The sequence below is a fragment of the Schistocerca nitens genome, chromosome 11 (assembly GCF_023898315.1).
Source record: "Schistocerca nitens isolate TAMUIC-IGC-003100 chromosome 11, iqSchNite1.1, whole genome shotgun sequence".
NCBI lineage: Eukaryota > Metazoa > Arthropoda > Insecta > Orthoptera > Acrididae > Schistocerca > Schistocerca nitens.
In genome coordinates this window covers 116,517,378-116,530,518 of record NC_064624.1, presented here as the reverse complement: position 1 = coordinate 116,530,518, position 13,141 = coordinate 116,517,378, and the positions used below count along the sequence as shown (strand labels likewise).

Here is a 13,141-nt window from a genome sequence, read left to right as displayed (position 1 = left end):
CTGGGAAATTTTGTTAACTACGTCCTTAACAAATTAGGATCCGATAGCATCATAGAGTTCAAGGTACACATGCTGTGTGAGTTTCACAAAATTAGAAGCTATTCGAATCACAAGAAAAAGTTCGGTAATATGTTAAAAATTGTATTTGAAAGAATAGGCATTGGTTAATATAAAAAAGAAGACTGTGTTGACAGTGAAGTATTGTAGTTACCTTAAGGATACTATTTAAGATTTTACAGTATATTAATGATGTGCACTTTTTCTACTTCAGAGAGTAGTTTTTGCAACTTATAAGCTAATGTACAGAACTTATGTGACATTGAGATTGTGTGTCGAAATAGTGTCAAAACACAAAACATTGAAGGTGCATTATTGGCTTATACTAGAAATTTGGAAATAGACAGTTTTTATAGAAATGTCCTTATCGATTGTTTAAAACCATAAGATTCTATCTGATAAATGTAATATTCAATGGCTGGCACATTGCCCTGTTCATTTTTGCACTGTGATGTGTAAGTCAGTTTCTCAGTGAAAGACTGATTATAGATCTGATCCAGCGAAAGACTGATTATATAGATCTGATCACTTCAGATTCAATTAATGTCCAGAAAGTGTAGTTGGAAGGCTAGCCAAATTCATTATATATCTCCTTTCCGCCATTCTCAAGTATTTCAGAAATTGTCTAATATGATTATTAAATTGTTTTAATTAAAATTATCCCATCAACTTGCTGGTATCCATCATAAAGAAATTATGCTTCTGTAAAGATTGCACCTCATGTAATTCAAAGTGCAGATTTTACTTCTTCAGGTTGAAGTTTGAATGTCTTTAAAAATTTTGTTCTTGATGTTTAAATTAATTCTTTCTGGTATTTAGTCAGTAACACAATCCTCTGTTGTCTTTCCTTAACGTCAGCGTAACTGAAATGTTTAAATAACTTCATGTATGCATAACTTAGTATGTATTTGGAGTGTAACATTGTTTTTTTAATAAATGTTTTTTTTAAAAAATAGTGTAATGGTGAACGGGAAGGGCTGGGGAGCATGGTGAGTTTATAGTAACGGTTCGAAACACCTTGAAAGACAAAATTTTTTTCTGTTATATTTTGTAATTTATTCGAATTATTTGTGAGTCTATAGTCAATGTGCCTATTATCCACAATGATTCCCTTTGTGTGCATCGAAATTAGCAGGATTGATATACTACCCATACTAACGGAATGTGGGAATCCCAGTAGCATATCCGTAGTTTCTGCAGTTTGCTCCCACCTCCAGTTCCGTTCGTTGTGGTTGTTCTGTCTTCAGCTATGGCTGTCCTCAGCCAATTGAAAAGTATGAAAGTCACACGACACGAAAGCGGTGCATTTTCTGCAGGAAATACGAAATGCCTATACGCCTAAGTGATAGTTTCATACTTTCTGCAATATGATTAGCGCTCTCGCGCCTCATTTGTGTTTATATGGACATACTTATAGAGTAGACATTCAAGATGATAAAATGTGTAGGTTTATTAGATTACAAAACACAAACTGTTTCACCGTCTCGAAACAGCGAAACAGCATTGTACTGTTTCATTTGTTTCGAAACAGTTACGAGCTTCAGTTTGCCCATCTCTACTGTCTATTGTGCTGCCCATGACAAACAATAGAAACAGCGTTTCCCAGATCTGTTTCACTACAAGACCCAAAACCTTCCTGATGAATCCATTTTAATGTAAGCTGGAACATCTGACAAAGGAATACGATATATCATATTCAATTTACAATGGACCACTGGGTAGTAAACCGTAGTCTCTACACTATATACACCTACCAAGGCCCTATGATTGTCATCCCATGTGGTCTAGTGGCTAGGATAGCTGGCTTTCACCCAGCAGGCCCGGGTTCGATTCCCGGCATGGGAACAATTTTTATTTGCGTTGTAATGAAACAACACATTTATTCCAGTTAGGACAGATAAGAATGTCGCCAATAACAGTGAGTGTAACTACGTCTGACTGATTTTAGGTTCAAATAAGAAACATGTATTTGTGATTTAGAAAATATTTTTCCATTTGCCATTAGAATAGCTTATAGGTCCATAATGATCTAATGAGCGAATTCATACAAACATCATTATACTTTGAAGGAAAGTATAAGTCATCAACTTACTGACTTACGATAAGTGCTTCCTAAGTTGTCACAAGTTTTGTTAGTAGGAAGGAATGTAGTAGTACTATTGTAGTAATGAAAAAAAAACTTTCTCTTCAAAACGCGGTTTTCAGCCACCTGGCAGATGGCATTCGCTTACTGCTGTTGGACATACAGATGGGCGGAGATTTATGTTTCTTATAGATTGCGCACCTGGATTCGGCCTATTTCTGCTATCTGCCGGCTGTGAGCGGAAACACGAAACATGGCGGCAGTAAATACCAAAGAAGTTATGATAAACTGAGGCTGTGTTGTTTTGTGTAGCCAACGAAAGTGACTAAGGGAGTGAGGCCTTGATAAGTATGTGACGGGTGTAATTGTGCAAATCTCGCTGTCGAGCCGGCGTGGACGCCCGTGTGAGCGATGATGCGTTGGCACGTCAAGGAGGTTTACTGTTACCGTGTTATGCCGACGTGTTGCGCTGAACGGATAGAATTATTGTGACAATGAAGATTCAGGCATGTCATCAAATCTTCTCAGACTCTGGAATCAGTAATCTTTTCTGACATGGCAGCATTCGTACATCAGTTTAGAGACTCTCTAAAATTGTGTGCAGTGTAATGGTGTTGCGGAAATAACTTAGGTTACATTGCTGTATGTTGAGTTACACGACATAACCGTCTACATATGTGATTCTGATACAGTTCATGGTAATAGTCTGTATAAGGGTTGCTCAAATTAGAACTCTTATCTCTCTGATGCTGTTGTCTTTACTTTACATTATAAACTGAACTTCTTTTTAATTTACATTGACACAATTTCTCAGTTAATGTGTCATGAAATCTATCAACAGCATTTTTCTTTGACTGACAGTAACATACAGTATCCATTCCTTATCATTTAAGGTATGAATAGAAAATTTGAGAATAGGTGCTGATAGTTTACTAGTCATACAGTGTTTAAAGATAATTTATTGCAATATCTTCACATTCACTTATAGATGTGTCTATTTAATAGTTTTCTGCAGAACATATAAAAAATGGACAAGAAGAATACTATGATACATTCCATTATCATAATTGACAGAGTGGAGGATTCGAACTGAAGTTGTTAACCTCTGTTCGAAGAATATACACACACACACACACGATTTAGCATCAAATTTTTTGAAAGTCTACAGTTGTACTTAAATGATTTCACGAGATAGAATGAAAACTGCTCCCCATTTAGAGATAATTTCTTGCGTGCGTTTTGTGTTTATTCTTTTTAGTTAGCATCTGTCCCAAGGGGAAGATTGTATAATTCATCTAAACAAGGCTGTTATCTAATTCACTTGCTGGTGTAAGGCATGAAACCTTTTAGGGAGACATTTCACTGTTCATTAAATAGGGAGTTGCAACACTTGTACAGAGAATCACTTATTTCATTTGTAATCGGATTGTTTTTGAGTGAAGCATATTAAGTATGTGAGTTGTACAGTGTGGAAACATGTGAACATTGCCAGATAGATGACTTGACTGAGAATACTAGTGTATTTTTTTGCTAGAAAATAAACTATTACAAATGGTGCTGTGATATTTCAGTGGCTGAAGAGTTTTGAGTAACTCTGGCAGAGTGACGCTGGTATATATTTTTGTGCCTATCAGTTTTGTGGAAGACAGTGGTGTGAAAAACACAGTGCTCAGTGTTTGTTTGTTTCTGACATTGGTATTGCGCTGATTGAGACTGACAGATCACCAGTTTCTTTTAAGCGCAGTGTGTCAGAGCGAAACGTGGAAGATTTTCTCAGTGTTTGTGTTGTCTTGCTGTGAACTGACCTGTGAGTTCTCAGGGCTTCAAAATGAAGAACCACCACCACCATCACCACGGCAGTGAAGATGATGAAAGTGGCAGTGATTCGCCCGCCCTCCTCCCACACGCTTCACCCACAGCGAGTCTCCTGCCCGAGGACACTCCGCCCCCACACGGCCTTCGTGATCCCCCGGGCCTCTTGAATGCCCGAGCCATGTTCTTCCTTGTTCTGTGGTACTTCTTCAGTGGCTGCACTCTCTTCCTTAACAAGTACATCTTGTCGTACTTGCAGGGCGACCCCACGGTTTTAGGTAAGCATTTTGTGGCAATGACTCATCTCTAGTGAGTATTTTCTTTTTTTGTATGTATATTATTTGTGTACATATTTGATGGGTTGAAACTGTATTAGTATCAGTAATAATAATCTCAACATAAAAAAGTAATAGCAATATCATGTTTCATTTAATAATTTCATACTAATAGAAGGATCTTGTTTCCTATTTATATTGTAACAGATAGATATGTTCTATGGTATTTTTAACACTGTGACATTACTTGCAGAATAGCCTAACTAGTTTCGTGGAAATGGAGTAGATGCATTTTATATATGCATAAGTGATTACATACAGGCCTACATGTAACACAAATATGTGTACTTAGTAAGAAAACAGAATTTACAAGTTTTGCACAGAGAGCAGTTATATTTTGTATAGGGTGAAGTGGGGTAAGTGTAACCATGGGGTTAGTGTAACCACAGCTTATAGTGCCTTGAAGAATCTGTATTTTTACCTCTGACCTATCACACATGTTAATTTATTCCTTTCTTTGTTATATTTAACCATAAGTTGTCAAATCTGACATAAATTGGTAATTAATTTTTGGACTTGAATTGACGTCTACATTTTCACTCTGCGAGAGAGTGACATGCTCAGAATTTGGTGGTCTGTCATTTTTGCAATTTTAAAGATAACTGCACAATTTTTTGGTTACAAACTAACTTTTGCATGATAATTTCAAATATGAGATTCGTTTTACTCTACTGATAATGCTCTTGATATGCCAGGCATGGTTACACTTACCCCAACTTTTTCCCATGTGGGGCAAGTGTAACCAATCGGCTGGGGCAAGTGTAACCAGGGGGGTTACACTTGCCCCAAACAAACTTACCGGAACATATTTATTTCTTTAAGCCGTAACCCTGTTTTTGCCATCACACTAGATCAACTAAACTGGCCTTCCTGTGTGTGAAATCTACTTGGGACCAAAAGTTAACTCATCACAAGAGACATCATCAAGGGCTAAAAATTAGCAAACGTGACTTTTCCAGTCTCCTCACTGCTGTATGTGGTTTTCAAAAAGCAGGAATATTCCCTTACAGTAGAGAAGTAATTGATAAAACTAAATATGATCCGGAGGCATATAAAAGATATGTAGCTCATACCAAATCTTTGGCAGAAACAAATCCATTGCCAGCTCACGATAATGCAGCCATAGACTGTGTGGAAGCTACGTCTCTAACAGAAAGTACTCAGATTTTGCTGAACAACCTCCAGAATTTTATAGGCCTACATCTACTGAGCCCTGTAGTTCTCCCAGTACCAGAGTTCTTTCTCAACCATTCCCAAGCTAACCAATGTTTCATTATGTTCTGGAACTTCTGATTTGTCATTTGAAAGGTTATTATTGGAAACAGTCCAACAGTGTAGTCCCACAGGTAAAACAAAGAAGAAAAGGAGTGCACCAGGAGCTGAAGTTATCACTTTTCAAGATGCCATCTATAAAGAAAAAGATTTTAAAGGAAACAAGAATAATAAGGAGAAAGCAAAACAAAAAAGCATTATCGGCATAAAAAGGGCTTGGTAATGAAAAGTAAATCTTCCAAACAAAGTGCTGTTACTTTATCTGAAATGGCATCTCAGAATGTTCTGGAAAAAAAATCCCTGATTGCTCATGCGGGTAACAAGAAAAAAAAGACTGGAAGTTCAATCAACAAGTGAAGAAAGTGAAACTGAAGGAGGCCTATTTTTAATATGTAGTGATGAAGATGATGATAATGGATGATCTCAGGAAAGAAATGATAAGCTGTGAAGAAGAAGAAGAAGAAGAAGAAGAAGAAGAAGAAGAAGAAAAAAGAAAGAGGCAAACTTTTTTGAAGCCAAAGATAAAATTACAGTTGGAAAGTATGTTGTGGTAGCTTTTGCAACAAAATGTAAGAAAGTTCATTTTATTGGCCAAGTTACCAAAATTATTGATTTAGGAGATCCAGAAGTGATTTTCCTCAGATGCAAAAATAAGACAAAGCATGGCACCACATTCTATTGGCCTGATAGAGATGAGATGCAAGTTCCCTCTGATGTCATTTCAGTGCTGCCTGAGCCTACTTTGGGTCACAAGGGAGACCTGACATTTGGTGTTACATTTGATTCATACAACATTCAGTGACTAAATAATAGTTAGGGCCTAAGTGTGAATATAATAAGTTGAATTAGGGCAGTTTAGCATTAAACACAAATTGCCAACAACTTTAGTTCAATTACCGTGAAAAATAATAGAAAGTGACTTATAAAGTGATCTTTTCTTTTCTCTTGAGACTAGATATACATAATATACAAAGAGGCGTGTGCAAAAAAGTTCATATCTTGAGTAAAATTTAAGATATTTTAATAATTTAAAAATCCTCAAATTCAGTAAATATTGGGTAATCAGGTCACTTACCCCAAGTCTCTTTTACAATGTTCTTTATGGGTACAACAATGCGGGGTTACACTTGCCCTGAACCATGGGGCAAGTGTAACCTCACAACACAAAATTTTGAAAACAATTATTTGACCATATAATTTTTTCTTTCAAAAACAAAATTTATATTGTTTAAAAGTCAATAAGTCAAACTTTAAGCATGAGAAATTTCAAAATCATATCTTCAATAACACGTTAGCAATTTGGTGTCAAAGTTGAACTATACCAAAATGTGGTTACACTTACCCCACTTCACCGTATGCGTAAGTGATAACATATGTGGTGCAGGTATCATTGTACTTAGTAAAGACAGCACAATTTGATATTACATTGTAATTATTATAAATGACCACATTTTACATAACAAAATATATAGATTTCAATTTAGTTTAATATTAATATTTACTCAGTGAGTATAAGCAGTTATCAGTCAAGAACGATTTCAGCTTCACTTTGAGTAAGTTCCCTTTGTGACAGCTTATAGAGCTTTGCAGTTTGTTATACCATATCTGGCTGTTAATGCATGGACTATGGTCTGTTGTTTTTAGTGTAGTTCTTTGTCTGTAGCAGCAGTCTTTCTTTCATGTTTTGTAGTCATGCATATCAGGGCACCTGGTTGATTTGCTTTTGTGTGTCACAAAAAATGTAATTAATTTCTAAATATGCAGTGGGTAGATGGTGAGATATTTATCATTTACAGAGATTTTCCTGCAGGAGTCTATGTGACCGTATTCTACAGATAATCCTGATTGCTCTTTTCTGCGGGCTTAATACATCGTTCATATGTATGTTAGCAACACAGCCCCACATATCTGTCCCATAATTAATCTCTGCTATAGTTACGCCATAATAAATTGTTTTTAAGGTCTGATCAGAAACTACTTCTGATAGCTGGCTAATTAAATGTACTGAACTCCCAATTTTATTACATATAAAATTGATATAGTTTACCTGCATAAGTTTTTCTGTAAATACCAAGAAATTTACAGTCCTCTGTATCTACTGCTTAAATCACGTGTAGATTACTGACACAGACGGGTTTAAATGCAATAACTGTGATTTGCTGATATTTACCTTCAAACATTGATCCTGAAAATAAGTAATAATTTGATGTAGTGCCTCATCAGCACCCAGTGTTAATTCATCAGTTTGTTTTTCAACAAATGACAGAGATATATTATCTGCATAGGTTTAATAGCTGTGAGATGTGTCTATATCATTTATGTACACAAGGAGCTGTAAAAGATTCATTGGCGATATCTTCATAATATGGACACCCTATCCACATTCCTTCACAATCTGAACACCTTTTCTCCCATCCGCTTCACCTGGTCCTCTTGCCCAACACACCACCTTCCTGGGCATAGACTTCCACACCTCTTTTCACATTCAACCCACTAACCACCAACAGTACCTGCATTTCGGCAGAAGTCTCTCCCGTACAGCCTAGCGAACCGTGAACAATGTATCTGCAGTTACGAGAACTCCCTTGCCTAGAATGCTGAAGGCCTGTACAGGCAGACAGTACCCCTCAAACGTAGTCCACAAACAGATTTTCTGTGTCATTTTCTCACACACCCCCAACCTTCCCTCAAGAATCAGTTACATAGGAGTGCCCCCCTCGTCACCCAATATCACTCCGCACTGTGACAACTAAACTTCCTTTACCAGGGCTTTGATTATCTCTCGTCCTGTCCTGGAATGAGAGACATTGTACTCGAGACCTTTCCCACCCCCTCCTAAAGTGGTATACCATTGCCCTATCCCTGTGGCAGACCGAGGTGCGAGAACTGACCGATCCACACACACCCAGCACCTCCAACTCCAGTCCTGACCAGGCTTATGGGAAATACGGAAGTGTCCGATCCTGCCCGTCTGCTTTGACCCATGACGTCACAAATATGGCGGAAACGACCATAAACCACAATTCCAATATGGCGCATATAAAGTCATTACGTACACATTATGAAGGCGAAAATGCATCGAAAAACAAACAAACACTTTTCACAAAAAGCCTAATGACACTAACGGGACAAGTGCGGGAAATGGGGTGTTTTTGGGTGGGGGCAAACTAAATATAAACAAATTTAGACACCCGACCCCATACAAAACCACACAAAACGACGAAAAAACTGACATCACAAAACTCCCCAAATGCCACTAAACACTATGTCATCTGGAATCGGACACTTCCCTTGACCTATATAGCTCAACAGCAGCTCCCGATCATAAATTAGGATCAAACACTTCCGTTGGCCTATATAGCTCAAAAACATCTCCCGATACCAGTACCAACATACACAGCCACACATTGGGATCGAACATGACCTGTGCACTTAATTTTATCCGTCACATCCATTCCTGAACAAAAACAACAACCGATTAATTTTACTAAAATTATCACACGATGTACAGCGAACAACACTTAATTAACCTTCACACAAAATCGTTAACTCACTGAAACAAATTCCACTATAAACACAGCCGACACTCGAACAATTCTGGATAATGAGCAAAAGCAAACTAAGCCCAATACACCACACAAACGAAAACCCTGAACATACCACCAGAGAGCACATCACGACGACATCTACAAACACGCCACACTCACAAACCAAACTCCGCGCCGTCATGGCGTCACACACGACAACACCCTTACGTCATGGGTCAAAGCCGATGCGTGGGATCGGACGCTTCTGTCGACCCGGCTTATGACTCCATCAGAGGCAGGGCCCCTTTTCAAAGCAGCCATATCATATACCAACTCTGCTGCAAATACTGCACAGCCTTTTGTATTGGAATGACTACCAATCATGGACCGCCAGGATGAACAGCCGCCGCCAAACTATTTTTGAGAACAAAGTGGACCAACCATTGGAACAACCTGTTTAGTTTCAGTGGCTGCTTCACAACCTGAGCCAACTGGATCCCTCCCTCCACCCCTAGCTTCTCTGAACTAAGCATGTGGGAGTTATTCCTAAAGCACATTCTCCACTTACATAATCGCTCTGGCATCAATCTCAGGTAATCCACTGTCTCTGCACCCACCACCTGACTGTTCCCCCTGCCGCCACCTATCACCCCCTCACAGTTCACATCGCATTTAGTGTGTGCCGCTTTCCACTGGCCACGACAACTGTATCTTCCATCCCACCGTCTTGCATTCCTAGCTGGAAATTCGACGTTCTTCCGAACCGCTAGCCACCCAACCCTATTTCCTCTCCCTATATCCACCCAACCAGACACCACCGGTCAACTATTGTTTGCACTGTCAGTTTAACCAGCACCACATAGAGACATAAGCGTACGTATGCTTGTGTGTGTTTGGGGGCAGGGGGGGGGGGGGGGGCACGCTTGTGTACTTACGTATTATAGGCCTTTCTTTTGTTTGTGCCTACCGACAACTTGATGTTTCTGCATTTTGGGGAATAGTCTCCTCTAATCACAGTGTATTTATATTCTGCAACAACTTTCCTTTAACAAACATACTTTCATAAATCATATTTAAATAAAGATTTATTGTGTCTCATACAATTGATAGTGTGTGGTAGAGGATTGAAAATGTTAGTACTAGCGTACTTCACCTCTCTTTGTGCTAGTGTCGGATACCTTATTCATCTTGCTTCTTTTACTGAAGATGCAAAGAAGTTGCCCGACTGATCTGATTCAAGTGACACTTCTTGTATGTGGGTGTGATTGTGTTCTTCTGTGATGATCTGCCATGTCGCTTTGCACTTGTTTGAAACAGTTACTATAAAGCTTTCCTAAATTAACTTTTTTGCGCGAAGAAGTTTAGTTTTACAAAATAAATTGTATTTCCGATACATCCTATAATCTATATTAGCGCGTTTAGTGTGTGTCTTACAGTTATTGTCATACACTCTTTGCGGTGACAACATTTGTTCCCTAGTACTTTAAAGTTCATTTGTGTAACAGTTTTGTAACCATGTTTTATGCTTCTCTTTGCAATTAAGTGTACAAGTGTACCATAAATCCATGTATTTGCTAAAGAATCTACCGTTATATTTTTGATATTAGTTTTTCTAGTCAATTTCTCATCCAAAAAATCAACAATGTAAGGAAAAGATAGATTGCCGCTTACTGTAAAGATGACACATTAAGTTGCGGACAGGCACAGTGTAGAGACTTACACATTAGCTTTTAGCCCCAGCCCTCGTGCACCACACGCACATGTGACTGCAAACTGTGGCAGCTCTAACCAGAATCCAGCTGTCACTTGTGCAACTGTGCTCTTGAGATGTGCTTGCTTGTGTAATTGAATGGCGTGCGTTTCTTCTTCCGATGAAGGCTTTGACTGAAAGCTAATGTGTAAGTGTCTTTTAATTGATCCTGTGTGCAGCTTAACACGTCATCTGCACGATAAGTTGCAGTCTATCTTTTCCTCGTGTTGTTGATATTCCAACCTGGAATTTTCATTGTTTCATAGAAGAAATCTCATTTTATATAACTTAGTCTGTTAGCAAACGAATTCACACTCATCTTTCTGATCTCTCACCCAAATCACTATATTTTTTTCACGGGTGGTGTTGCAGACGTTACGTGACAATTTACTGTAGAATGTGAGGGTTAGTTGTTCATGGTCAGAAAAATATCCATCTGCCTGACTAATAGTAAAGACTCAGTAGAGAAGTTAACAGTACTATTATCTGAGCAGGCTTCTTTACGAGTAGCATTTCTGTTTGCAAAGAGTAAATTTAATGACCTTAAGATATTGAAAAAAAGATCTTGATTCGTGCTTGTCGGAGTATCAAGTTACTGTTTTGAGGTGACTGCAAAAAGTGATTTTCTTTCTTTACTCTTTAATACTTTTTTCAAAAGTTTAAAATTATTGAAGACTATTTCTACAACTGCATTCGGAGACTTATAAAGACGTAGAACTATCACAGTCTGCTTTGTCAGCTTTACGAAGCTGAACTCACTATCTAATGTGGGAGAAAATTGACTTACATAAACTCTGTGAATTTCAGAGTGTCTTTGACGAAAATTACAACTCGACCATTTTTTCTTCCTATATGTAATGATGGAAACAACTTATTCTTTAGGAACAAAAATGTCTATTTCAGATACAGTTAGCCAGCATTCTGATGTACAAACTACATCGAATTTCTTACTTCAGTGATAATGTTCTAATTATCTTGTCTTATTGCTAATTATGCATGCATTGATTTGTAACTCAGTAAGTCCTTTATGTCTGTTAGCATTTGGACCCATTGAGGCGAATGCGATTTCTTTCAACACACAATAGAGAGCCTGTTCTTTGTGGAGGAGGGAGACTTCTTATAAAGCAGAAAGATATATATGTTCGGTAAACTAGATAAAAAATCGGTAACATCTTGTCTCAGTGAGGAACTTGAAACTTTCAGCACAGGTCAGGAGCATGTAGAGGAAGTATGGCTCAAGTTCAAAAAATAGTTGACCATGCACTGGGTAGATATGTACCCAGTTGAACAGTTCGTAATAGAAGGAAACCTCCATGGTATACAGTCACTGTACAGAAACTTCTAAAGAAACTGAGCTTGCTGCTTAATGGGTGTAAAACAAAGTGTAGGGCTATAGATAGAGAGATGCTGAATGAAACACATTTGGCTGTCAAGAGAGCAATTTGTGATGCCTTCAATGACTACCATAGCAGAACATTGTCAAATGTCATTTCACAAAATCCAAAGAAATTCTGGTCGTATGTAAAGGCTGTTAGTGGCATCAAAGGTTAGATTAGATTAGATTTACTTTCATTCCAATTGATCCGTAGTCAGGAGGTCCTCCAGGATGTGGAACATGTCAGAAAAACAACAATACACGACAAATATTTACAACTAAAACAAGTAAGCTAATGTACCATTCCACAGGTCCCAAGTGGAATGATCGTCATTTTTAATGAACACTAAGAGTCATTTTACAAATACTAATGCACTGAATTTAAAATAAAAAAGTTTTTTATTTATTTATAAGGTAATAAACATGTAATACAACTACTGTAATACTTATTTACAATGAACACATTACTGCACTGAAATGGTGCAGAAGTTAGATTATACTTACACACACACACAAATTTTCAATGAACACATTACTGCACTGAAATTGTGCAGAAGTTATGTTCTACTTATATACAAATCAGTTGGTTTTACTAAGAAATTCATCAATGGAGTAGAAGGAGTTGGCCACCAATAAATCCTTTAGGCTTCTCTTAAACTGAATTTCATTGGTTGTTAAGCTTTTTATGCCTGCTGGCAAGCTATTGAAAAAGTGTGTTCCTGAATAATGCACACCTTTTTGTACAAGACTAAGTGACTTGAAAGCCTTGTGAAGATTATTCTTATTTCTAGTACTGATTCCATGAATTGAGCTGTTGGTTTGAAAAAGTGATATATTTTTAATGACAAATTTCATTAAGGAAGCAGTAGTTAGTATCCCTAGTTCCCTAAACAGGCTTCTCCAGGATGTTCTTGAGTTCACACCACATAT

The 13,141-nt window shown here is 37.8% G+C and overlaps 1 protein-coding gene and 1 non-coding gene across 3 annotated transcripts in view; both read left to right on the top strand.

Moving 5' to 3' along the window:
- The first annotated feature begins 1,830 nt into the window (after nucleotides 1-1,830).
- Trnae-uuc (transfer RNA glutamic acid (anticodon UUC)) lies at nucleotides 1,831-1,902 on the top strand. The gene has a single exon. It is a non-coding gene; the product is annotated as a tRNA-Glu (tRNA).
- A 307-nt stretch (nucleotides 1,903-2,209) lies between these two features.
- Nucleotides 2,210-13,141, top strand: part of LOC126213529 (solute carrier family 35 member E2A-like) — a 145,615-nt gene continuing 134,683 nt past the window's right edge. The window contains exon 1 of one of the 2 annotated variants that reach the window (XM_049941373.1): nucleotides 2,210-4,230. In XM_049941373.1, the coding sequence (XP_049797330.1) occupies nucleotides 3,969-4,230 (262 nt within the window). In that variant the 5' untranslated portion in view covers nucleotides 2,210-3,968. The remainder of the gene's footprint in view (nucleotides 4,231-13,141) is intronic. The other variant, XM_049941374.1, reaches the window with a different exon arrangement.